The 26,342-nt window shown below is 38.5% G+C and overlaps 1 protein-coding gene across 2 annotated transcripts in view; it reads left to right on the forward strand.

The window, feature by feature from the left end:
* acaca (acetyl-CoA carboxylase alpha) overlaps positions 1–26,342 on the forward strand; it is a 289,052-nt gene that overhangs the window by 168,892 nt on the left and 93,818 nt on the right. For both annotated transcript variants that reach the window (XM_063031453.1, XM_063031454.1), the window contains 4 exons: positions 17,749–18,018; positions 19,527–19,624; positions 20,731–20,851; positions 22,222–22,332. In XM_063031453.1, coding sequence (XP_062887523.1) covers positions 17,749–18,018; positions 19,527–19,624; positions 20,731–20,851; positions 22,222–22,332 — 600 coding nt within the window. The remainder of the gene's footprint in view (positions 1–17,748; positions 18,019–19,526; positions 19,625–20,730; positions 20,852–22,221; positions 22,333–26,342) is intronic.

Below are 26,342 nucleotides of genomic sequence, written 5' to 3' on the forward strand. Positions count from 1 at the left end.
GGAGGTTTAGCATTACCTAACTTTAGATTTTATTATTGGGCTATTAATATTCGACATATGAAATTTTGGTTACTTGACCGGGACATACTATCTATTCCTAAATGGGTAGCATTGGAATTACAATCTGTTCAGGGTTATACACTTGGTTCTATTTTAGGTTCCTCTCTTCCTTTTGATTCGAAACGCCTTAAGCAGGTCTCTAACCCGATAGTTAAATATGCTTTGCGCATTTGGTTTCAATTCAGAAAATTTTTTGATCTTAATCAATTCGGGTTAGCGATTCCTATTTTAGGCAACATATTTTTTCCTCCCTCTTTTACGGATCGCGCTTTTCAAACTTGGAAGACTAAGGGTATTTTACGGTTTTTGGATTTATTTTTAGATGGTTCCCTTATGTCTTTTGAACAATTATCTAATAAATATAACTTATCAAGAATACATTTTTTTAGATATTTACAAGTTAGAAATTTCCTAAGTACTATACTTTCTTCCTTTCCAATGCTTCCTCCTATATATATTTTAGATTCGATAATTAACCTTAATCCATGTCAGAAAGGTGCATCGGCTATGATTTATAATATTATTATGAAACTTAGGAAAGCTCCATTTGATAAGATTAGGGTAGATTGGGAACAGGAATTGGGGCTTACCATTTCTGTGGATGATTGGGGGCAGATTTTACAATTAGTTAATACTTCCTCTATTTGTGCTAAACATTCCCTAATTCAATTTAAAGTGGTTCATAGAGCACATATGTCCAAAGATAAGTTAGCGCCGTTTTTACTCGCATATTAATCCTTTCTGTGATAGATGTTCGGGGCAGATAGCCTCTTTAACTCATATGTTTTGGTCTTGCCCTACTTTGGAAACTTTTTGGAGAGATATTTTCAATATTATTTCTAAGGTATTAAATATAGATATCTCTCCTCACCCTATTACTGCTATCTTTGGACTACCTAAAATTTCTAGTAATCTTTCCCCTTCAGCCCGTAGAATGATTGCATTTCTTACTTTAATGGCGAAAAGATGTATTTTACAACATTGGAAAGAGCTTAATGCTCCAACTACCTTTTTTTGGTTTTCTCAGACGATTTTATGTTTGAATCTGGAGAAAATTAGAAGTAACCTTTATGATTCTTCATTTAAATTTGAACAGATTTGGGGACCTTTTATTCGATATTTTCATTTAATGTAATATTTACCCTTCTTGTTTTTTTTTCACTGTTTTAATGGAGGTCGGGATTGAGGACGTGATTTTAAGTTTAACTCTGTTTGGTTTCAAGTTAGCCCATTGCTTTGCTTTGCTTTTAGGTAGTTGCACGGTGGGTTTTTTTTTGGGGGGTTTTTTTTTCTTTTTTTTTCCATTGATATATATAAAATCTAGTATACTATTATGTTATCTTGGTTTCTTATGCTTAAATTACATTGTTTGTAGTATTTTCTTTTTGGTATTGTTATCTTTTGGAATTTTATTGTACTTTAACATTGTATTAATGTTTATATGGCTTACCTTTTTTGTATACTTACTCAATAAAAAGATTTAAAAAGAAAAAGAAAGAGGCTGCTTGTCTGGCATCCAATTCTGAACGAGCTCTCTTTTCCCTCCCAAGCTCCACTTTCTCGCTAGTGTTTCTCTTTCACTTACCCAGTCACCGTTGCAGGCTGACAGGCAATTCACAGCCTTGGCTTTCTTTTTGACCCTGAGGCAAGTTTCTGCACCAAGTGTTCTCAAAACAAAGACCTGTGTTCGTGGAAGTAATATCACTTGTTTCAGCTCCTAGCTGAGCCTATCTGTTACTGTTACTGTTCTTCATCCTTTGTTGGCTCCAGACCTGATTATTGCAACACTTTCTTGTTCAGGCTTCCATTATCCAAAACTTCATGAATTTGAGTTTATACAGAATTGATTTACCATTTTTGTAATCCACTTAAATGCAGCTCACTCGTCACCTATGTACTTGGCTATGTCCTGCAACTTCATTTATAAAGGTCTGTGATGTGATAGCATTTAGAATATTGAACACAGATTTGGTCTCCTCACTTAAACCTCAAGGGTTCTTCTTTCTCCTTCCTTTGCTGAAGCAGTTTAGCTCAAGTAGACTTGGGGCAACTGAATTACAGAGTAAACAATGGAAAAGTTATTGTTGGTGTTTAATGGGAGCGATCGTGACTCATAATACATATATAGCTGTAAGATGGGAAAAGAGGCAGGTCAGCGGCTCTGCGAGTACAGCTGCTGCTTTTCAGTACCAGCGACTCAGATCCAATCCTGAATCCATGTGCTGAATTCTGCACGTTCTCCTTGTGATCAAACAGGTTTCCTCTCGGTGCTCTGGTTGCTCCCACATCCCAGTTTGTTAGGTTCATTAGCCCCTGTAAATCGCCCTGAATATATTTGCCTTGAGTCCCACTTGGTGGCGCAAAAATATCAGCACCGGACTCTGGAGCGAAAGTTCCCGAGTTCAAATCCAAGTCAGGTTGAGCGTCGAGCTAGCAACTCGGCCTCGTAAAAACAAGAAAAGCTTGCTGCGGAAACACCGTCATGACGGTGCCCCGATAACTCCACTGCCCAGTTAAGGGCTATTCTTCTTCTTCTTCTTCATATTTGCCATGAGTGGAATGCAATGTAGATTCAGGTGACTGGCACCAGGAGTCATGGGTTTCCTATGTCAGAAGAATTGAGTCGGTGTTTAATTGTTTTGTAGGCCTGCTTTCTTCAGAGCTGCAGAGAATGAGAGAAGATTTATCTACCTACATTGAACTTTCATCAGGGTGGTATCTCATTTTTAAGATCTAGGTGCTGCAACTGGCATGACCTTTTGCACACCTCATTAGACCAGAGGTGATCACCTGTCTTAATAGTGAGGATATTTTGCCTCTGAGAAAGTGCCAGTAAACGTATTTCTTCTCTGGGTTCATGGAAGCATATGGATGCCTCGTTCTGAGCTGGAGGTGATGCCATTCAGCATGAACGTGTTGTAAGCAGTGCAACACAGCTGTACTTATGAAGGAAGGAGCTTGTATTCACAGGCTCTGTGTGGTGGTCACCTCCACCATTGCTTTCGTGAGCCGTGCATCTGTTATCGGGGAACTGGTGAGGATTAGGTAATTGATTTATGTCTGGTGTTTCATTTGTGAATTGTTGCAGACTTAATCTGACAGCTGTGTTCTTTAGGATTTGACCCCAATTTGATTACCAGTGATGCTACTAAAGTTGCCTTGGTGATGAGCCTTGGAATTTCCCACTCAGAGGACATTGTATGCTCACGATACTTTGGATGCTACGACCAAATGTTGCTCAATGTGAAAGGGCGTTGATGTTCAGCTACGGGAGGACGATAGCTGGTAAAGGGGATAGATTTCTTCTTTGCCTATATAGGAACAGATACCATGAGACTTATGGGGTCGATGTTAAAGACTTGCAATAATTACATGTTCCTGTATATCACGTTACCATCCCCTTTGGTTAATCTCTCTTGCTGGTATTGACTATAAGATATAATTTATTGAGAATGATTTTTCTGGAAGCAACTGTACCAAAATTTGATGCCTTGTTTGATAATGGTCCATCCAGTATTGTTCTTTCTCTCTTTCAAAGCAATGGTTATGGTACAGCTGAGTGGCTTGTTAGGCCACTTCAGAGGGAACTTAAGAGTCAATCATATTAGTGGTGTGCAGGTCAGACTGTGCTAGGCTGGCAAATTCGCTTCCCTGGAGAATATAATAAATGCAAGATTAATTAGATGTGGAAAGAGTGTGTGACAAATTTTAAAATAACAATTTTATAAAATAATTTATTCCCATGCACATTTTGCCACAGGAAAAGGTTTCCTCATAATTTTAGAGAAGTCTGTTTTCATTCTTGTGCTGATAATTTTGTTACAGCTTTCAGAAAAGAGGTGGACATAAAACACTGCTGGTAGCTAACTGCCTTCATGAAGGTTGGATTTCACTATCTTGCACAGTATTTCTGCAGGTGGTAACCACACAGATTGACTTGACTCTGTAACAAGCGCTCTCATCTTTATAGAATGTCCTGGCTGTAAGAGTCAGTGCACAGGCTAGTGTGTGTCATCCAGACATTGCAGCAGTGAAGTGTGTTGTATTTCATTGGAATTTTCTTTCGAATGAAATGTAAACCAATGACCATTGATTTAAAAACAAACAACTCAAGATACTATTTGTAAAAAGAGATTTATTTATGTAACGCCTATTATTTATCTGTGGATAAAAGCACCAGAGACTTTTGTGGTTATTTATCTCATTTGACGTCCGTGCAAGATCTAGATGTGGCTAGATCTTGTACAAACATTTTAGTTGAATTACTGGACTATTAATCCAGAGATCTAGAGAAGCAAGTTCAAATCCCATCACAGCAACTGTAAATATAAACTCACTCAATAATTAGTAAACTAGAATGGGGCGGGGGGGGTGGAGAGAACAATTAACTCATTAGGAATATCATCCACAAAAACTGTCCCTCATATCCTTGAACTGTTGCAAATATCGCTGTGATGATTGTACGCTCTAGTATCAATTGTTTGGCGACAAAGTATATAAAAAGAGGAGACGAAATCTGCCGACTTTACGGTGGTCTGCAAATTAGTATATTTGATTTTGACTGCAGACCCATCCATGTGATTCTTCCAAATGTCTGCTGGAGCCCAGGTTCAGGAATGGATAGAAATGGGCAATGAATGCTGGCATTGCCAGTGGTACTTAGAACTTTAAAAAATGTGACGTATGGATGCTATAGTTCTAAAGTACCTTATTGTCTACGATGCCATAGACAGCTGTGAAGCACAATTGATTTGGTATATTTAAAGCAGAGGTTGACTGATTCTTGATTAGTAAAGGTGTCAAAGGTTACCTGAGCTTTTTGAAAGATCCGCAAGGGCTTTGTTGTTAAATGTCTTTGGGTTGGAAAGGGATTTAGTTGAAAATCACAATAATTGTGCATTATAAGATTATAAGAAAGCTATTGAATGGGACCGTGGTAAGATTTGTTTCTTTGAAAGCGTGAATAAATTGGCGAAAAGTTTTACGAATAACTATCATCAATGGAAGGCCATGATGGCATCACAGAAATGATTATCCCTCTTAAAATTAGGCTTACAGGCAGCCCATTCCTGCCTGTCCTCCTTAACATGATCTTGATTTCTTCCTGTCAGCTTGAACCGACTTGTGTACAGTCCATACGTACAAGCTCTCAGACACCAGCGGGATGGATTTGCTATCTACTGTGTGGCCATTCTCTTTAGACCTCTCTCATTAACGAGCTGTTTTCACCAACAGAACTGCTGCTTGCTGGATTTTGTTTTTATATTTCTTGCACCATTCTCTGTCAACCGTAGAAACTGTTGTGCATGAAAATCCTAGGAAATCAGCGATTTCTCAAACCACCGTCTGGCACGAACAATCATTCCATGGTCAAAGTCACTTGGATCATATTTCTTCCCCATTCTGACATTTGGTCTGAACAACAACTGAACCTCTTGACCATGTCTGCATGCTCTTATCCATTGAGTTGCTGCCACATAAATGGCTGATTAGATTTTGTATTAGTGAGCAGGTGTACAGGAGGTACCTATTAAAGTGGCCACTGGATGTATATATGTATTCCCTCATGCACTTTAATATTGATCCCATGTCCAAGTGCAATATCTCTGTGAATAAGTGAACCCTGCCACAGAATCGTCATTCTGTGCTGCTGTTGATGAAAACGTGGAAAATGGACAATTCCCAAAGGAGTCAGGTTCGCTCCTGGTTGAAATTACCAGCTGCATCGTACTGCCTGGACGTGAACATGTACCACTTGCTCTGTTTGGTGCTGTGCAAGCAGTATATAATGCAGTGCTGTAACATCTCAACAACTCCAAAATAGGATTTGGTGTTCTAATTAAAGAAAGAAGCTCCGGGTAGAAAGAACTCATTTATAAAATAGAATTTAGTTTATGCCGCTAGTGAAGTAATTAATGAGCAAAGCAGTAGTGAAGTAATTAATGAGCAAAGCAGTATTTTTTGATAGAAAAATGAGGAGGATAAAGTTGTGTTTAACACTTCATAAGCCACAATCCTTTATTTATTTTTATTTTCTCCATATTCATCGTGAATATTGCACAAAACCATGTTGCAGTTGGATTGACCTCATATTTGGTGTTATTCATTTGAATGAAATTTATTTGCTGCTTGCTTTAAGGATAATGTTGAACAATATTTGTTAAAGGGCATCTATTTCTTTAAACAAACGGTAATATGGAATTTTGTATGATTTTTTATTGATGTGCTCTGAGGTCATTTCAATGTAGGGAAATAGTCCTGTTAAAGCAGATCAGTGTCCTAGGTTAGATTTTCGCACACTCATCGGTCAAAATCTATTACTTCCCCAAATATTTACTATGTATTAAAAAAATCGGTAAGAAAAGATTAAAGAAAGATCTTTCAAATAACTTTGCATTCATTTAAATACATTTTAATAGCTGCTTGTAAAATCTATCCATATCTTGCCTTCATATTAATGAAGGATAATTAATTTTTACTGGTACTCATTAAGTGATGAATATTGTCTAAATAGTTGGAAGAATAATTGTTCTATGTAAACAGTCAAATTGACTCTGTTTATCTTGACCAAAAAGCAACATCTCTGGCAAGGCAGCACTTATTTAGTACTTACTAAATTGTCAGCAATGATTATATGCTCATGTTCAAGTGTACTTTAAATCCATTATCTTCTGAGACCTAAGGGTATTATCTAAGCCAAGCTGGTATCTCATTTGCTGTATGAACTATTCATGCAGTAGGCATTAAATTGACACATCCAGTTGGCATGGATCTCAGGACTGGTGTTGCCACATTAGTTGGAGAAGTGCACTCAATGGCTAATTTATTAGGTAAACCTGTTTGTTAATACGAATAACAAATCAGCCAATCACGTGCCAGCAACGATGCATGAAAGCATGCAGGCATGGTCAAGAGGTTCAGTTGTTGATCAGACAAAACATCGGAATGGGGAGGAAATGTGATCTAAGTGATTTTGATCATGGAATGATTTTTGGTGCCAGATGAGGTGGTTTAGGTATCTCAGAATCTGCTCATCTCCTGGGATTTTCTTGCACAGCAGTCTAGAGCAGGGATTTCAAACCTTTCCTGTGCCATGGACTCCTACCAGTAACTGAGGGGTCTATGGACCGTGGACCCCAGGTTGGCAGCTGCTGCTCTAGAGTTCACAGAGAATTGTGTGAGAAACAAAAAAAAATATCTGGAGAGTAGCAGTTTCGTGGGCAAAATGCCTTGTTAATGAGAGAAGTCGGAGGAGAATGTTCAGACTGGTTCAAGCTGACAGGAAGGTGACTGTAACTGAAATAACTATGTGTTATGACAGTGGTGTGCAGAAGAGCATTTAACATACAGAAATTCAATTCAAGAATCATGTTGTCAGCATTGGCCTTCCAAGGAGAACTGCTAAAATTTTAGTTATTTCCACCTGGAGAGTATGCATGCTTAAATTGGTTTCCCAACTCTGAATGGGGTTAGCTTTGTGAGTTACCCTACAGGTTTCACAATTCTAAAGGAGTTAGCGTTGTGAGTTATCCTATAGGTTTACCAATTCTGAATGGATTACTTTAATGGCTTATCAACACCCAGCCCTTAATACAAGTTAATCAGGCAGGCTACAGGAGAGAAGGGAAAATAGTAAATTGTTTCTCATATCGTTATATTAATGTATTTTGTATGGTGAATTCATCCCGATATATTCAAACATGGTTAATAAAGTCTTGCCCTAAATGTGAAAATGAGAATATTGGTCTCATTCAGTCTTGCCTGATAATTTCATGACATTGTTCCAATATTCCTGCTGCAATGGTTGTTGTGATTGCTGTTTTTCTTGTTGCTCTGTAAGCTCTAAAATCCATGAAAAGATTCAAGTTTAGATATTTTGATAAATTTGCTACTTTGCTTTTCTATCAAGTAACAGTAAGTATCATATAATTTTCTTTTGTTAAAAAAGGTTTCCTACAATAATACAGTTAAGATGCCTCTCAATGACATTCTGAGAAAGATTGACAGGGTAGATGCTGCAAAACTATTTCCTTCAGTTGGCAAAAGGAAGGAGAAGGGATTCAGGATGAGAGTTCTGCCATCCAAAACCAAGAGGAAGAGAGAATTCTTTACTTGGATAGTCATGAATTTTTTGGAATTGTCTGTTCCAGTGGGCCATAGATGCTCAATTCAAGGCTGAGACTGATGGACACTTGGAATTCAAGGATTTGGGGCATAGACATGAAAGTGGACAAGAAAGAGGACAATTGATATTGAATAGTCTAACAGGGTTCAAGGTGTTATGCGGGCTGTTGCAGTTTCTATTACATATGCCCATGAGATAATAAAAAGAACTCTTGAAATGGGGTATTGGATATGGGGCATTTGAAAGTCAGTGGCATTTAGTCAAAATGCTTAACCTTCTGTGTTGGATTTTATGGTTAACCCACTGGAGTTACTTAATCCTTTTCATATTAGTGCATCCAAGAATATTGATGAAGTGTTAAGTATTGAAATAGTTAGATAAGCAGATGTTACAGAACCTTCCTAAACGCAAAGTATGAGAATCTCATAAAATTAATTGATGGATCCTGAAGGTCAATAAACTTGTATTTCAATTTAGCATTGAAAGTTTGATGCACAAATGTTAAAGAATTCAAGATTAAAGAATGTAGCATGTGTTTTCAAAGGGCTGGTGGGGCTATCTTGGGTTATTACAGCCCTGTCCAGTATCAGTTTTGGGGAGAACTTTTTAAATTCTTTAAATATTTAAGCTTAACAAAAATAATTAGATCTAGCCAACACAAATTTCAGCAAGGAAAATGTGTGCTTGACAAATTGATGAGAATTCATTAACAGGATAGTGGAGTGGGTAGCTGGGAAATGCAGTGCACGTGGGCAGTGAGTAAGCTTTGAAGAGGTTGGGCAGCACAGCAGTACAGCTAACAGAGCTGCTGCCACACAGCGACGGAGTTCTGAGTTCAAGCCTGGCCTTGGATTCTGTCTGTGTGGAGTTTGCATTGTCTCCCTTTATCGTGTAGGTTTCCTCAGGGTGCTGTAGTTTCCTCCCATATCCCATAGATATGTGGGTTGGCAGGTCAACAGGCCACTGGTAGTGGTGGAATCTTGGCAGTGAGGTGAGGGTGGGGGAGGGGATAGAAATGACAGAGTTCAATTAATGTAGGATTAGTGAAATTTGGTGGTTTGTGATCAGTGTGGACTTGATGTACCAAAAGGTCTGTTTCTGTGCTACATCTCGATGACAGTAAGGCACATGGAAATCTACAGTATATTACAGGCCATTTAGCCCACAATCTTGTGTCGACCATGTAACCTACTCTAGAAACTGCCTAGAATTTCCCGACCGCATAGCCCTGTATTTTTCTAAACTCTATGTACATATCTAAGAGTCTCATTGAAGACCCTATTGTATCCGCCTCTACCACCTTCGCTGGTAGTGCATTGCATACATCTACCACTCTCTATGTGGAAAAACATGCCTCTTGCATCCCCCTTGTACAAATGTTTGTACCTACTTCCAAGCACCTTAAAACTATGCCTCCTCTTGTTAGTCATTTCAGCCCTAGGGAAAAGCCTCTGGCTATCCACACAATCAATGCCTCTCATCACTTTGTACACCTCTTATCAGGTCACCTCTCATCCTCTCATGGTTAACTTGCTGGTTAGCAGCCAGAGCTCTGGACTATTGATCCAAAGACACGAGTTTGTATCTTGCATTCATAGCAGGGGAATTTGCTTTCAAATAATCAAAGAAATTTGAGTTTAAGGCTATCTTCCATGAAAACCACCAGTTCCAAAAACTCATCTGCTTCATTAATTATTCTTCAGAGTAGGAAGTCAGAAGTTTTTACCCATCTGCTGGGTGTCTGCAGGGTATTTTTCAAGAAATGAATTGGATGTGTCAGCAGCATTGAAAGTTTCAGGATTCAAGTGTGACCAGACCTACATAACTAATTTTTCATGAAAAACTTGTGTGTTTGAGTGAACTTCAAAACTCCTTGATACAACAGACATGAAGAAAACTCTAGACCTATTTCAGCAATTGGACTGGGATAGCAGTTGTAGGAAATGCAAATACCGTAAATTCTGGTGTATAAGCCGAGAATTTGGCCCTAAATTTTGGTCCTAAAATTAGGGGGTTGGCTTATACAGAGGGTGCCAATTTTGGAAAAACTAATACTTGTACATGAAAGGCAGGTCGTATTTATTGGCTGTTTTTTGAGTCAAATGCAAAAGAAAATACAAACGCTTATGAAATCTACACAAAAGAAAAGATGTACAAAACACACATCTAGTGGCTGGAGCACGGACGTCAGATCGCTGGGGATGACTGCAATGTCCGTATTTTCAGCCTTCAATGCTGCTTTTGTCTCACCTGACAAGTGCGCTTTGAACATGTCCCAGACAAGTAGCGACTTTTCCTTCCTGAAACCTTCGGGACGTCCACGCCACACCTCTTTAACCCACTTCAAGCAACCCGCTTTGTCCATCCAGCCGCGTTCTTGAACGTAAATAACAAAACCCAGCGGGAATTTTTCTTTCTTTGGGAATGTTTTCCTCTTAAAAATCACCATCGTTGGTAGTTTGGTCCCATCAGCCATACACGTAAACATGACAGTAAAATATTGCTTCTCGTGTCCAGTTGTTTTGACAAGGACTGTTTTCTCCCCCTTCTGATTGACAGTGCGGTTGCCAGGAAAGTCAAAGAACATTGGTGTCTCGTCCATGTTACCAATCAGTGAGAGCAAGTAAGAATGTGCCTTTTGATGCTTGATTACAAACGCTGTAATCTTATTCTCAAGGTCGCTCGGCAACTTCTCAGCAATCCTTGTTTTTTGTCTCAACACAAGATCACGTCTATTCATAAATCGGGTGCACCAACTTCACGTAGCTTTGAAATTTTCGCTGACCTCACGGTGTTTTTCAGCTCATTTCAACGGTTGAACTCGAATCATTTCTCTGGTAACAATGTATCCAGACGATCGCTGGTGATTCACCCACTCTAAAACTTTTTCTTCCAGTTCTGGCCACTGGCATGTTTTCCCGCAGTTTGCACATTTCGTCTTTGGCATTTCCCTCAGCGTGTCCTCTGCCTTTCTCCACTCTCTCACTTGTTTCTCATTTACACTAAACTTCTTAGCAGCTGCAGAATTATTCGTTCCTTTAGCAAAATCGACAACCTTCAGCTTGAAGCCAGCGTTATATCGCATTCATTTTAATCTTTTGTACATGATGGTCACAAACTCAATACTGAGTAGACGTACTGATCCCGTCACCCCTGTGTTATGTTTTAACGAGATTACATGGGCGCTAAATGGTCTCACGGGGGTTACATTTCAGAGGATTCTTTACCATTGGGAACCTAATCCAAAACTTCCCTCCCTGATCCAAAAGGGGTCGGCTTATACTCCAAGTCGCTTATACACTGGAATTAACGGTAATGGTCAAAATTTCAATGTTCAATCAATTTATTATCAAATATGACCTTGGAATTCATTTTCTTGCAGGCATTTGCATGAAAATGAAGAAATACAATGGAATTTGTGTAAAACTCCATAAAGACTGACAGACAATGTGCAAAAGAAGACAAATAGTGCAAATAAAAAAGTAAATAAATAATACCGTATAATAATAAGTTTTAAAAAAGTGAATAAGTAGATGATACCGAGAACGGATAGGTTGAGCTAAACAATTCTTATCTTAAGATGCAGGCCAGATTACAAATTATATTCACAGGACCCAGCTAATTATATATACTGTTCACTTTGACAAAGATTTTGGTCTAACTCAAAAGGGCAGAAATCTGACAGGTATATAGTTAGCAGGATGTCGAATCTGATCCAGTCACTTTCCTTTTGATTGAGTTATTGTTAAAATGATACATTTTCTATTGATAGGAAACAATTTCGACTTTGCATCAAAATTGACTGTGTAACTGAAAAAAATCACCCATTGTTTTGCAAGTAATGTCAGGAACACTGTGTAATAAAATTTTCACAAAGAGATATAATGAGCAAACAGCAGTTAATAATGGGGATCCAAAATTACTCTTGCAGTACAAACATGATGTGTTGTTTTTTTTTGATGACTCACCAGCAAAATTGCTTTCCTGAAAAATTGTACATTCCAGAGATGCATCTTTAATTGCAGAGGATAATAAATGTTTAGCTGTTTTGTATTTTCAAAAGGATCTTGAGTCCTTGAACATTTAAATCTGATTTGTACTCACAGTATAAGCCACAATTTAACATAGAACAGTACAATACCGTACAGGCCTAGCATTCTGTCCTACCTTTAAACTTGCTCTTAAGATCAATCTACCTCTTAACACCCCTCACATTTTGCTTTCATCTATGAGCCTAAGAGGCTCTTAAATGTCCCTAATTTATCTGTCTCTACCACCACCCCTAGTGGTGTGTTGCATACAAAAAGAATACCCACTGCTGATAGCTCCCTGTACTTCCCCTAATACTCTCATATTAACCCTTGCCACCATGGGAAAAATGCACCAGCTAGGTACTCTGTTAATGCCTCTTGTACACCTCTATCATGTCACCTCTCCTTCTCCTTTATTCCAAAAAGTGATTGTTATTCTCATTTACTTAACCCAATTTATGTTCCTGTTCCTTTGTTTAAGTGGCGCCTTTGCTTTTTGTCACTAGTTAATGAGAAGAATCATATTGCATACTCTGTTCCTTATTGGAAAGCAATCTCAATATGAGACATAAACACGAGAAAATCTGCAGATGCTGGAAATTCAGGCAACACACACAAAATGCTGGTGGAACGCAGCAGGCCAGGCAGCATCAATAGGAAGAAGTACAGTCGACATTTTGGGCCGAAACCCTTCGTCAGGACTAACTGAAAGAAGAGGTAGTCAATATGAGTGGTGATTATTTATACTGCATAGAAATGAGCTCTTCAACTCAACTGGCAAAGGCTCACCAAGATTACCATCTAAGCCAGGTCTATTTGCTAACATTTGGCCCATGCCCTTTTAAACCTTTTGTATACATGTCCAGCTGACTTTTAGTTAACCTTTTAATCACGTGTTTTTCATGATGGCTACTGGAAGAGTCCATTAGTTTCTCTTTTGACTTTTGGGTATGTTTCGTTCTTCTTTGTAAATCATTTGAGGAAAGAACATAACTTCAATTGAATAGATTCTTCATTTTTTGAAGTAAGTTGTCTGGTTTTCTACAAATACACACTGAAGGGTTAGAGCATGAATGTGTAAACTGAGGCACTTGTTTGCCACTGGTACCAGTGATAACAACTGGTTCTGAACCAACATGACATTTCCCTAAAATAATATTTTATTTTTAATATTAATTGAATGTTATACACGGAACTTGAGCGGGAATTGGTTCTGAGAAGATTAAAGGTGAAAATGCTATTTCTAGGGAAAACGGAAAGGCTGTTGGAGCAGGGGTCAGGCTTAGCGGTAAAGAGATGGTTGGAGAGCTGGTTACAGAAACTGAACAGAACTTCAACCAAATGTGAAAGTAGGACTCTGCAACTGTGTGGAAGAGTAGGCTTGACAGTGATCCTGTTGTATATGCAGTGAAATGACATTCAAAAAGTAGTAATAACTGTTATCAGATCATTTTGTCAACCACTTTTGAATTACCAATTGTAAAGATACCTCTTAATGATTGTGTAATGTATATTTCAAACCATGTTAAAATGCAATGGTTAGCAACATTGCCTGGTGAACTGTTTGGGTCTGAAACCAAACCTTTGTACTTGACCAAGTTATATTTAGGTTCAGAATCAGACTTATTTATCACAATGTACATCGAAGCATATAGTGAAATGTGTTGTTTGCGTTAACAACTAACACACCTTAGACTGTGTTGTGGGGGCAACTCACAAATGTCGCCACATATTCTGGTGCCAACACAGCATACCCACAAATTTTCAGCAGAAGACAGCAACAAAACAAAACAAGGCACCTCCCATGATTTAAAACGCTGTTATATTTGTATGCCGGACATTTTTGGTGCAGCTTCCAGACAATTGCTGAAAATCTTTTTTCCTAGCCATGTTGCAAGTTCCATTAAATTGGGGAAGGGAAAGCAGGAGGTGATTAATATTTTGATACCAGGTCATGAATTTTCCAGGTGTACTTTCCTGTTGTTCCTGTAGGTGGCACATCATCCTACTACTAAAGGTTGAGTTGTCTGTAGTTTTTGGGCATTTGGAGTGATTAGGTGTGGTGGCAGGGGGAGGGAGCAGGTTGCTGGTAAAAACGGGACTACGTTAACTACAAAATAGTTCAGCTTCATGAAAAACTGAAGCAGAACTCTCTGATGTCCTGTTGGAAAACTGACATTTTTACTTATGTAAGTGCATTCTTTTTTTTTGTTTATTTTCTTTTGTCGATGGTGTTCAGACTGCCACTTTGGATCAAAGTATTTCAACCTCAATTTAGAAAAAATGCCTTGTTATATTTGTAACATCCAGGTTATGTTTATCTGGTAAAAGTGCAGACATACTAGTTTTAAAGCAAAAATTACCAACGAAGAATTGTAGGTAATATCTGAGGTAAGTGGATTTACAAACAAATATCTATTTAGGAAGCTCGTTTCCATGATGCTGTTAGTTTTCTGAATGAGAAATGTTTCCCCTATAGAATATCTTATTCTGACTGTGGTATATTTGCAGCAGAATCAGAATCAGGTTTATTATCACTGGCATGTAGCATGAAATTTGTTAACCCTACAGCAGCAGTTCAATGCAATACATAGTCTAGCAGAGAAAAGAAAAAAATAATTAAAAAAAATAGGTAAATCAATTACATATATTGAATAGATTTTTTAAAATGTGCAAAAACAGAAATACTGTATGTTTTTTAAAAAGTGAGGTAGTGAGCTTCAGTGTCCATTTAGGAATTGGATGGCAGTACCACCTACCTGATGGTGACAGTGAGAAAAGGGCATGCCCTAGGTGCTGGGGTTCTTAATAATGGACACTGCCTTTCTGAGACACCACTCCCTAAAGTTTTCCTGAGTACTTTGTGGGCTAGTACCCAAGATGGAGCTGACTAGATTTACAACCTTCTGCAGCTTCTTTCGCTCCTGTACAGTAGCCCCTCCATACCAGACAGTGAACACAGCCTGTCAGAATGCTCTCCACAGTACAACTGTAGAAGTTTTTGAGTGTATTTGTTGACATGCCAAATCTCTTCAAACTCCTAATAAAGGATAGCTGCTGTCTTGCCTTCTTTATAACTACATCAATATGTTGGGACCAGGTTAGATCCTCAGAGATCTCGACTTCCAGGAACTTGAAGCTGCTCACTCTCTCCACTTCTGATCCCTCTACGAGGATTGTTATGTGTTCTTACTTCTTGGTCCTCACTGCTAGTGCTGCAGTCTTCAGTCTCTGCCTATACTCTGGGAGTAGAAGTACAGCCAGGTGATCAGACTTCCCAAAGTGAGGGCGTGGAATTGCACAATAGGCATTCTTGATGGTGGTGTAACAATAGTCCAGTGTGTTGTTTCCTCTGGTATTGCAAGTCTTCTGTTGGTAGTTGCTTAGTGATTTTTTTTTCCAGCCTGGCCTGGTTAAAATCTCCCAAAATGATGGTGAAGGCATTAGGGTGTGCTGTTTCGTGCATGTTGATCCCATTGCTCAGATTATCTAAAGCCTGATTGACATTGGCCTGAGGTGGAATGTATCCTGCTACCAAACTGATCACGGACATCTCCCGTGGTAGGTAAAATGGACGGCACTTAACTGCAGGATATTCCAGGTCTGGTGAGCAGAATTGGGACAGCACTGATATATTTGTGCACCAAGAAGAGTTGATCATGAGGCATACTCCTCCACCTCTGCTTTTGAGAGACTGACGGTGTATAGTAAACCCGTCGATCTGGAGCGCTGCATCCGGTACAGAAGGGGTTAACCAGGACACACGCCACACTACTCTGTCCTCCTGTTTCTTCTGAGGATAACTTCAGTCACCTCAATTCTGAACTGATTCCACAACCTACACACTCACTTTCAAGAAATCCTACAACTCGTATTCTTAGTTTGCACAATTTGTCTTCTTTTGTATATTGGTTATTTGTCAATCTTTGTTTACATATAGTTTTCCTGAATTCTACTGCAACTTTTATATTTGCCTGCAAGAAAATGAATCTCAAGGTAGTATATTGTTTTCTTGAAAGACGTGATTTCTTGCTGATATTTATTCACTTTCCAGCGTCCTCCTTGCGTTTTTGTTTTAGATGGGCAGTATTACCAAGCACTCCATTTGGGAAAAGTGACAGTCAGATGCTGCCTCATTTTCCGTACACATTCCCTTATCGTAGTGGTGCATGTATAACTAAGTATTAGACTTTTAATTTGGGAGTGGGACGAACTGGTATTGGCCAAGGTCATAGAGATCAAATGTAAATCTTACTAACATTTATACTCAAATGATTAATGCTAATAGTCTTTCAGATTTAATATTAAAGCTCACAGTAAAATATTTGGACAATGATTGTCTTTTTGCACTCCCCTTCAACATGAGATATTTGATCAGTAACTCATTGGAATAGGGTGATCCCTTTGTCAACATCATACACAGTTCTGAGATTTGGTTGCTTTTACACAATTTCCCTCCTTCCATTCCCTCCGCCCACAACTTTTTCATCTCTTCAAATAAAGCACCAACCATATTTGGTTAGCCGAATGAACAAATGATCTAAGGCTTCTGTCAGTAAGCTATTCCTCCGAGTTGTAATGGGAGTGCGGATTGCAGACTGTCATTCTAATACACACTACCAGCACCTGTTCTTCAGGGGGAGTTATCATTATGGTGATAATAGAGCAAAATATGTTCCAAAAGTGCCGTGAAGCACCATCAAAAGGTACTTCACAACAAAGCAATGCAAAGTTTTGACACTGCTGCATGGGCTGATGATGAGACAGATGACCAAATCTTGGTTTGGGTGGAAGTTCAACTTGCACCTTCAAGGAGGAATGTGATGTGGGGAAATCTAGGGAAGAAATTTCAGGGTTCAGGTTTTAAGCATTTGAAGGACTAAGAGGAGAAATTAAAATTACAGTCCTATTACATTTTAAAATACAATGTAATATAGTACATGTTTTATACGCATATTTTGGATTTGAGATTAAAATGTAATAGGCAATCACAGATTTTTTCCTACATATTTCAGCAAAAAAAATCTCAAAGTCAAAAGCACTCATTCCGTTCATAGTTATTCCTGGTTGAAATTATGTAGAATCAAGCACTGTTTCAGGATTTGAGTTCAGAATCCAAGATTATAGAGTGGTTGTGATGTTGCTGATTTTTATAACATCAAAAGGACATCAAATATAATATGCAAAATTCAAATTCCAACTCGTCCTATTATCTATAAGGTTGCACAAAAGTACTTAAAAAGCTGTGAATCTCTTGCCACCTTCTCTGACATCCATTTTCATTGCCAGACACATCACTGGCCAATTATTGGTTTACACTTTACACAGTTTCCTTGCCATGTTCCCAATCCTTGCTTTGACATTGACTGTATTTGAAAGGTAGTTCATTGTGAAATGCTTTAAAATGTGACAAGTTTTCATTTACAAGCAAGTTTGCTCCTTCTTTGAGAGCATTTGAAACAAAAAAAAATCTTAATACTGTTGGGAACACTTGCTAACCTAGTATATTGGGATTGATTGTTTCTTTTCCAGATTGGTATGGTGGCCTGGAAGATGCACCTGAAGTCACCAGAATGTCCAGATGGTCGTGACATCATTGTCATAAGCAATGACATCACGCACAAGATTGGGTCCTTTGGGCCACAGGAGGACCTCTTGTTTCTCCGAGCTTCAGAACTTGCCAGAACCAAAGGCATCCCGCGCATATACATTGCAGCCAACAGTGGGGCAAGGATTGGATTGGCAGAGGAAATTCGACACATGTTTCATGTAGCATGGGAAGATCCTACTGACCCTTATAAGGTAGGTATTAACTTAGAATTGATAACTGTGGCAATTTGCTTATGATTACTGTTGCAGTTGGCACATCTGATTATGATGTCCATATAAATAGATTTCTTGTACCTGAATTACAAAGTAAAGACAGTGATTTCTTCAGTTTGATGCCCATTGAATTGATTGGATATGTCTGATTTTAAAAGATTCATTCAGCAGGACATCATTATTGGAATACTCTGCTGCAAAGTTGAAAATCAAAATAGCACTGCCATATAAATGAAACTCTTTGAATTGAGTGTAGAGAACTAGGGCCAGGAGTGACTGCCAGTCATTGGAATAGACCAGTAATTTCTACGTCACATAAAACCTAAGAGCTACATTGAATTTTCAACCTACAAGCTTCATGGGTCTTTCTTTATGATTCTGAAGAACTGCTTGATGTTAGAATGATAAATTCATTACGGTTAACCCTCCATGGGGTAATGAATCTGCATTTCTTTTAAAAGTAATACCTGGGATGTACTCTGACATGGGTATTGCATTCTGGTCTTCAAAGTCTGAGAGTGGGAGAAGCAGTGCCAAAAGGAGTCCAGGAATGCAACACTGATGTGTCTCGTTATGGTTATGTTTTTCCCACACTACTTGTGCCAGATCCTGTACCTCTATTGGGTACTGTATGCAACTGGTTGGACCTCAAATTTCATTCAAACCTTCCTCCTACCACCACCTCCCCGACACCTACCAAACAAAAATTATGAGCATTATCAGTGTTAATTACGGCTTCAAGTCAGCTCCAGCAGAATATACTTTATATCCATTCTTTTTATACAGCCAATTATATCTGGTAAGATTTTCAGAGGAAACCACTCTCCTGTCTCTAGTCCTGATGCAGGCTACTGATTTAAAATCTGTACTGTCTGTTCAGTGTCTAATGTGCTGAGCTGTCTCTGATTGTAAATCAGGAGCATTTGCTTGGACTGGACTCAGGAAGGAAGTTACCATTTAAAGATATCACTATGTTGCAGGAAAGAGCAGACCGAAGGGCAGTTGATAGGAATGCTGCTAGTTTAACATCCTCTACCATTAACCCTTACTTGAGAGCCTATAGAATGGCTCAGAATACATTACAGTGGTTGTGTTCAAATTTCTATTTAACTATAGTTTCTCAAGCTCTTAACAATTTTATTCCTAGTTGACAGTATATTGGGAGAGTTTTGATAAAAATGGTTTGAATTTTTGACTACTCTGTTAATATGTTTGACTAAAGATTGACAAACAATATAATGGAACTCTATTAAAATTTCTGTCTTTTTAATTCTGATAATTTGCAGTATATGTTTTATTTAAATACTTAAAAAGCCCAATGTTAGTATCAATATTTAAAAAAAAATAAAATTATGAGAAATCAGCCTTTGTAAATAGAAACCACTCAGCTAGAGGCTGCAATCTTCAATATTATAGCCTCTAAATCTGGGCTGCAGTAGAACAATCTTTTGGCTTTTTCATATGTACTTATTGTTTTATATCTGCAGGGATACAAATACCTGTACCTCACACCCCAGGACTATAAGAAGGTCAGTGCCCTGAACTCTGTCCATTGTGAACATGTTGAGGATGAAGGAGAGTCAAGGTAAGTTTCATTTCCCACATCTATACATTACCCGCATCACTGCACTGTAAATACGTTAGACCACATTTCATTATGTTGTTTACGTTGTAAATACAAACTGGTATTTATGCACATTTGATTCAGTTGCTGTGCTTTAACCTCTAACTTTAATTTTCTTATATAATTCATTCTTTATAATTGTCAAATGTTTTTTGTTGCATGTTACGCCATCCAACACGCTACAGCAAATTCCTAATACATGTAAATGTACATGGCAAATGAAGTTAATCCTTGATATTGACACCGAAGTTGCAAAGGCTCTGTATAATATTGTTTTAGTTATATAATATTTTCCACTTTGAACACTGAAAAAGCATTTGATACAGTTTAGACATTGCTGCTGCTCCAAATACAGATCACATCTGCAGAGGTGCTTCGAGCTATGTAACTGCATTGATTGCAGATTGATACTGGGAATAATTTGGTAATCTAAATTTAAAGTATCACCAGAGGATTGCACAATTTTATATTGTGGTTCTTCTGTGTATATGCAGATTACATATTTTGTTCAGTAATTACCTTGTTTAGTGCATCTTCTGTGGAATGCTTCTCAGCAAACTCAGCCAGGTGGTGTATGGCGTAGGAATTTGTATTGAGTCAGGTTACTTGTTCTAGCAATGTTGATACTAGCTGTCTGTTATTTAATTGATCTATCTATAGTCAACTTTGGTATTTTAATGGGAGGGGAATGCTGTTGCTATTAATTTCAATTCCCAGCGTTTGAGTGCTTCTGCTAGCAATGAAGCAACAGAGGCTCATAAAATCTATATATCATTCTTACCTAGTATAAAATGAGGAATAATAAGTTGAATGAGTTACCGGAGACTTATAACAAGTGAACTGTGCCTCTTCACCTTTGGGAGAGTAGGGTGAAGAATAGAAAAAGCAGAAAATGAAGCCCATTATGATCTATGGGTTCTTGTGCTGTACTGCGTCAATATTTGAGCTAGTTGCATGTTAAAAGACCCCTACAAGTCCTAAGCCACACTTAAATCTGACATGATTCAATATGGATTAAGTTCCTTGCTAACCTCCTCTAAAGGTGATAATGGCTTCTTGTTTTGCAGATACAAAATAACAGATATCATTGGGAAAGAAGAGGGCCTAGGAGTTGAAAATCTCCGAGGATCAGGAATGATAGCGGGAGAATCATCCTTGGCTTATGAAGAAATTATCACCATGAATTTGGTATGCCCCTGAATTTTTTCAGAAAGTTTCGGCAAAGATTATGTTCCTTGGTGCTGGTTTTGGCTCACTGATAGTAAACTTGTCTGACTAAGGTGGTTAATCAGTTCAATTCTCACCCCTCAGACTTGAGCACAATATCTAGCTGATAGAGACTCATTTGGATATAAAGTGATGAGGGCTCTGCCTGCATTCTGAGGTGAATTTCGGCAATCTTTTGGTACTGTCTGACAAAGAGCAGAGCAGTAAATGGTCACTAACTCATTGCTGTCTATGGGTTATTGATGTGCCCAGACTAAGTTATTCATTCTACAGAACTCTTAAGATTATGTGATGTGCTCCGACTAGCAAACCAGTTTATTGTCAAGTTGTACTCCATTACCAAATAAAAATTTCAAGGGTTTGTCCTTAACACGCAACAGTTTTCGGGAAATGCATTTTGGGAAATTGAAGGACCAGTTTGCATCCTGACTGGGGATATAATAGGTGTCCAGTTGATGTTGAGGACAGTACGAGAGCTGAACCTCCTTCAGGAGGAATTGGGATCAAGGCAGCTCTCCCGCTCCAAGTTATTGTCCTTGCACAGAGAGGATAGCCTTTTGTTCATGAGGAATCAGCAGGTGACTTATGGTAGGGCAAAAAGAGAACTTCATTTTAATAAGTGGGAAAAATTAAGGCCTTTTTGGTGGATTTGGGAGGAAAAGAGGTCTACTTAAAGGGACAGTGTTCAATAAAGTCATAATCAAGGTTGAGATTACTGTCAAATGCACACGTGCATGTATACACAGGTGCTATGAAAGACTTGCAACATCATAGATACATAGCATCAGATCAAAAACTTAAACAGAAATTATACACAAATTTTACAAGAACGAATGCAATTAGATAAAAAATAATGTCCATCATAGTGCAAAGTGGTCATAGTTTTGCTATACTGAGGTAGTGATTAGGCCTGTGCAGATTGGTTCAAGAGCTGAATGGTTGAAGGAAAGCAGCTGTTCTTGAACCTGGTGGTGTGATACTTGGCTTCTGTATCTTCTGTCCTGTGGGAGGTGGTACGATGGGGTCCTTTGTGACAGATGTTGTCCCCTTGAGACAATTCCAGTGGTGGGGAAGGATGTGTAAGTGATAAATTGGGCTGAGTCCCCTGTTCCCTGCAGCTTCTTGCTTTCATGTGCATTCAGATTGCCGTACCAGACCATAATGCAACTAGTCACAGAATTCATTACTGATGTTTACACTCAATGCTTTACTTATTCTCATTCTCGACAGGTATTTTTAAGACAAAAAGGTAATTTATCTGAACAATGTGCGACACTTAGGGAAGGCTTTGGCTGCAAGACCTGCTATCTGATTATAGTGTCTGATTGTAGGTCACCTGCCGTGCAATTGGCATTGGCGCATACCTTGTAAGACTCGGGCAGAGAACTATTCAAGTGGAAAACTCGCACATCATTTTAACCGGAGCTGGAGCCTTGAACAAGGTAAGACCAAGCTTTCTCATTGATCAATCTCTGTAGCTGGCTGTCCTTCCCAAAATAACACTTTCCAGCAGCCATCACTGTAGTACACCGTGGCTATCAACCAAAGACCAATATAGTACTGACCTTACAAATGAAATGCAATTTTATTTTTATTTAGAATTCCAGGATATTTAAATTATTTATGAAATTCTAGCGTTTTTGAGTGACAGTCATTTTTAGAGCCATACTTAATGAAAACCTCTCCTAATAATCTCTAAGGAAGCTTGTGCAGCAATACAGTATAAAGACTAAAATGGGATTGTGCATAGTGTAAACTGATCTAATGTAGCCAAAAGCAGAATTTGTCAGATAACTGGAAAATGGGATATGAATTGTACAGCAAGGCCCCATCCACATATGGAACAGAGCTTGAACTAGTTTTCATGCTAATGAAATAACTATTGTAGTTGATTGGGATGTTACATTATTCCACAGTAATAATTAAAAGCTGGCCATTTTTAATCATTCTGTTACAACCTATGGAAGATTACCTGGTGATCCAAAATCTCCTTAATTATATTCAAACAGATATATTTCTATGCATATTTTATTCAGCAAGTAAGACTCTTATATAATTTAAGGGTATGAGTAATAAATTAGTGCTCAAGTAATGCTAATTATTTTTAGTTTTTGAACCCAACCCTAGTAATGAGTTGTAATCAACAAATCATCCTTTCAGTCAGGCAAGAGACTAATAGATTTTCCGAACCCATTGGACACTTCTCCTATTAATACCCAGAGTTTTTTTTATTTATTTATGTTGTACAATAATATAACAAATGTTCCAGATTTAAAAATTAGGATTAATATCACTGGCATATGTCATGAAATTTGGTGTCCTGTTGACCCGATGACGTTAAAAGGAATGGAAGTAATTCAGAAAGTGTGTAGCTCAGAAGGTCGATGGTAGGTTGAGTTGTTCTCCGATCTTGCCAATTTACTTGCAAACATTTTGTCATCATAGAGGAGACTTAATTGTGATGTGTCCTCTGAGTGCTTGGCCTCCATGTACTTATCAATCAGCTGATTGATCGTCATTTCAGAAACTTAATTGTGATTTAGGAAGGAAATCTCGTTGCTGATTGGTTGTGTTGCGAATTTTGCCGGCATTGGCTCATAAATAGAATCGAGGTCTACATGTTTGTTTACAAAATTGTTTGCGGAAAACCCACGCTTCTCGGAATTCTCTTGCATGCCACGTACTTGCATGCACCGTGACTTTCAGTGATACCCAGTCAAATTTGTACCCCTCTCAATCTTGGCAGGCAGGGACTAGAGAGAGTTGGTCATGCTGGTTTATAGCCAGTTGATGTTCATAGATCCTCATGGATAGTTTTCTCCCAGTTTGGCCGACGTAAAAGGAAGGTTTAAGTATTGAAGCACTCTGGACACCACCTCTGACTAGACACCTTCTCTAGCCTGACTCGTGTTCAGAGCTAGTGGGTGAGCCAGAGACAGAATTATCAGTGTTTCTAAATATGTGTGCGCCAGGTTATTGGAGTTCCACTGTACTATCAAAGGTGCCTTTCTTCTGATGTAATGTATGCAGAAAGTACATTCACTGTGTTGCCTGGCACTGTTCTGGAGAGGATCAGGAGAATTATTCTGATTACCTGTCACTATTTATTCCTAAAGCAACAATACTGCAAGAGATTATCTTGTCATTATCATGTTGCTTTTAGTGAAATCTTGCTATGTGTAAATTGGCTTCCATGTATTTCACTGTACAACTGTGAATATGTTTCAGAAGCTATATAATTGACTATAAAATGCTTTGGGACATCCTGATAGGAATATGAAATGCACATAGAAAGGTAAATCTTTTTTCTTATTTCACATGTGAAATTGTGTATTATTGCTTTTGTTAAATAAAACTTACAACAGAAACAAACAATGGGAAAATCTGTCTAGCCAGGTTACAAGCTACCTACAAATTAATGTAAAAATATGACATAATATTTTCACACATTTTATGATATAGAATCTAGCATTCAGTTCACTAAGCATTACTATCATCAGATAGCTATCAATGGAGGGCATATTACATATAAAACACAGTGCCAAAGGCAAGGAGATTTCTGATGGAAAGTGACTGGGAAAGATTTTTAAGTGGAAAGTAGCTCCCCTCTTTGTATTATTGAGGAATTCATGGGTTGCAGGTTTGAGGGGGTTTGGGGACATTGAACAAGCTTAGTAAAACTGCCAGCATTTCATCAGGGGATAATGAAGACACAAAGACTTCATTTTCTTTTGTTTAAGAAAAAGCTTTCTTATTCCACTTTGGAAAATCATAATGCACTCGGTGGGTACAAGTTGCTGTGAATGTGATCTGGTTGGAAATAGAATGCCTTCTGAGGCACGCATTACAATTCGGGCAATCCAGGGGGAAATTCTCGGCAGTCCTGTGTGTTGTTTTCTTTCTGTCCCATTAATGTGGAATAGTGACGGTCAAGGGTGCCACTTTCCACTGGAATTCAGACAGGGCTTGCTTTCTGCTTGACTGAGCCTGTGTCACTGCTCAGTTTGGTGATTCACAGACAGCTAATGTGCAATACAGGCAGCCTTCAGCTGGCCATTATCATTTGCAGACCAGATTATTTTATCAAGGGGGGTGGCGGGTGATCAGTGCTGGAAGTTGCCTAATCACGTTATGTCTGCATTACCTTCTATGTGTCAGTGCTCTGTAACTACAGAACCAAATTGCCGTAAGACACCTAGATTCATTTAGATGCCCTGTGAACCCTTGCCTATGAGATACAGGCAAGAGAGAGAGAGAAAAAATGGATTTTACTCACATTGAATCAGCTTTAATTTGCTGTTGGAATACTTGCATGCATAATGAACGGAGATGGCAAGGTGTCATGGACATCCTTCCGTCCCATCATACAATAAACAGCTGTACATGAAACATCAACATTTCGATCTCTCTGACCTGTCGGCTCGTGTGAAAATTGAAATAATGATAATGTACGCCTCAGACTGCATCAAAGTATCAGCACATCAAAGCCAGGAGGCATGAAATGCAAATGATAACATAAAGCAGATGGATTGAGCGTGATCGCCGACACAGAATGAATTTCAATACAGCTTGAGATAAATACGTTATCCCAGCATTTTTTTTTTGTTCTTGGTTCTGACTCCTGACGATATTTTTTTTTCACACTCCAGCAATCACTCGCTCCATCTCTTGCGTTTCAGGTCATGTCGGCACAGCTCCGGTGGAAATAATAGGATATAAACTCGGAGGTTGTTATTTGCATAGAAATAGCATGGAGCCCCAGGCAGTGGAGAGAAGGACAAGGAGATCATTTGTCTAAAATTTTAATGAAAACTTTTGCTGAGGCAGAGGTTTTTCTCCCCACCCCCCTCACTCCACCACCCCCTCCCCATCCCCCTTCCTCCCCACTGGTAAATTAACATGGCTCTACTGTTGAATTAGATGGTCCAGGATAAATTGTAGTGAAGGAATGCAATGACATGTAAATTTCGATTTGATTCCAATGATAAAAAAAACTAGAAATGGAGGGGGTGTTTTGGTGGGGGGGGCTGTTGAGTGAGGTGAGTGGTGGCAAAATATGTAGCCCTAGTTATGTTGAACTTGAATGTGGTAATACATTTTTATTTTTTTAAAGGATGCTTGCTTGCATGAACTCTTAAAGCAGCAGCAGTCTTGTTTGTGTTAAATAGTAAAAGGAGCTTCTTTAGTTTGTAAAATAGTCCCACCTTGGGCATGTTTAATTTTATGAAGACTCAAGCAGCTCTATTGCTTTTTCTTTTTTTTAAATAATGTAATTTACATAATTTTGGTTTGAAGTGCAGAATTTGAAGATTACAAACGAGAAATTTGGAAGCTTTGTTTTTGTTGTGAGCCTATAGTTAATCTACCATTTAAAAACACAGATAGTTTGAGTTGTCCCTTGCATTATGAAATCTAATTATTTTCAGGGATGTTGCTATTTGCATTTTCAAAT

Source organism: Mobula hypostoma, chromosome 23 (assembly GCF_963921235.1).
Source record: "Mobula hypostoma chromosome 23, sMobHyp1.1, whole genome shotgun sequence".
Classification (NCBI taxonomy): domain Eukaryota; kingdom Metazoa; phylum Chordata; class Chondrichthyes; order Myliobatiformes; family Myliobatidae; genus Mobula; species Mobula hypostoma.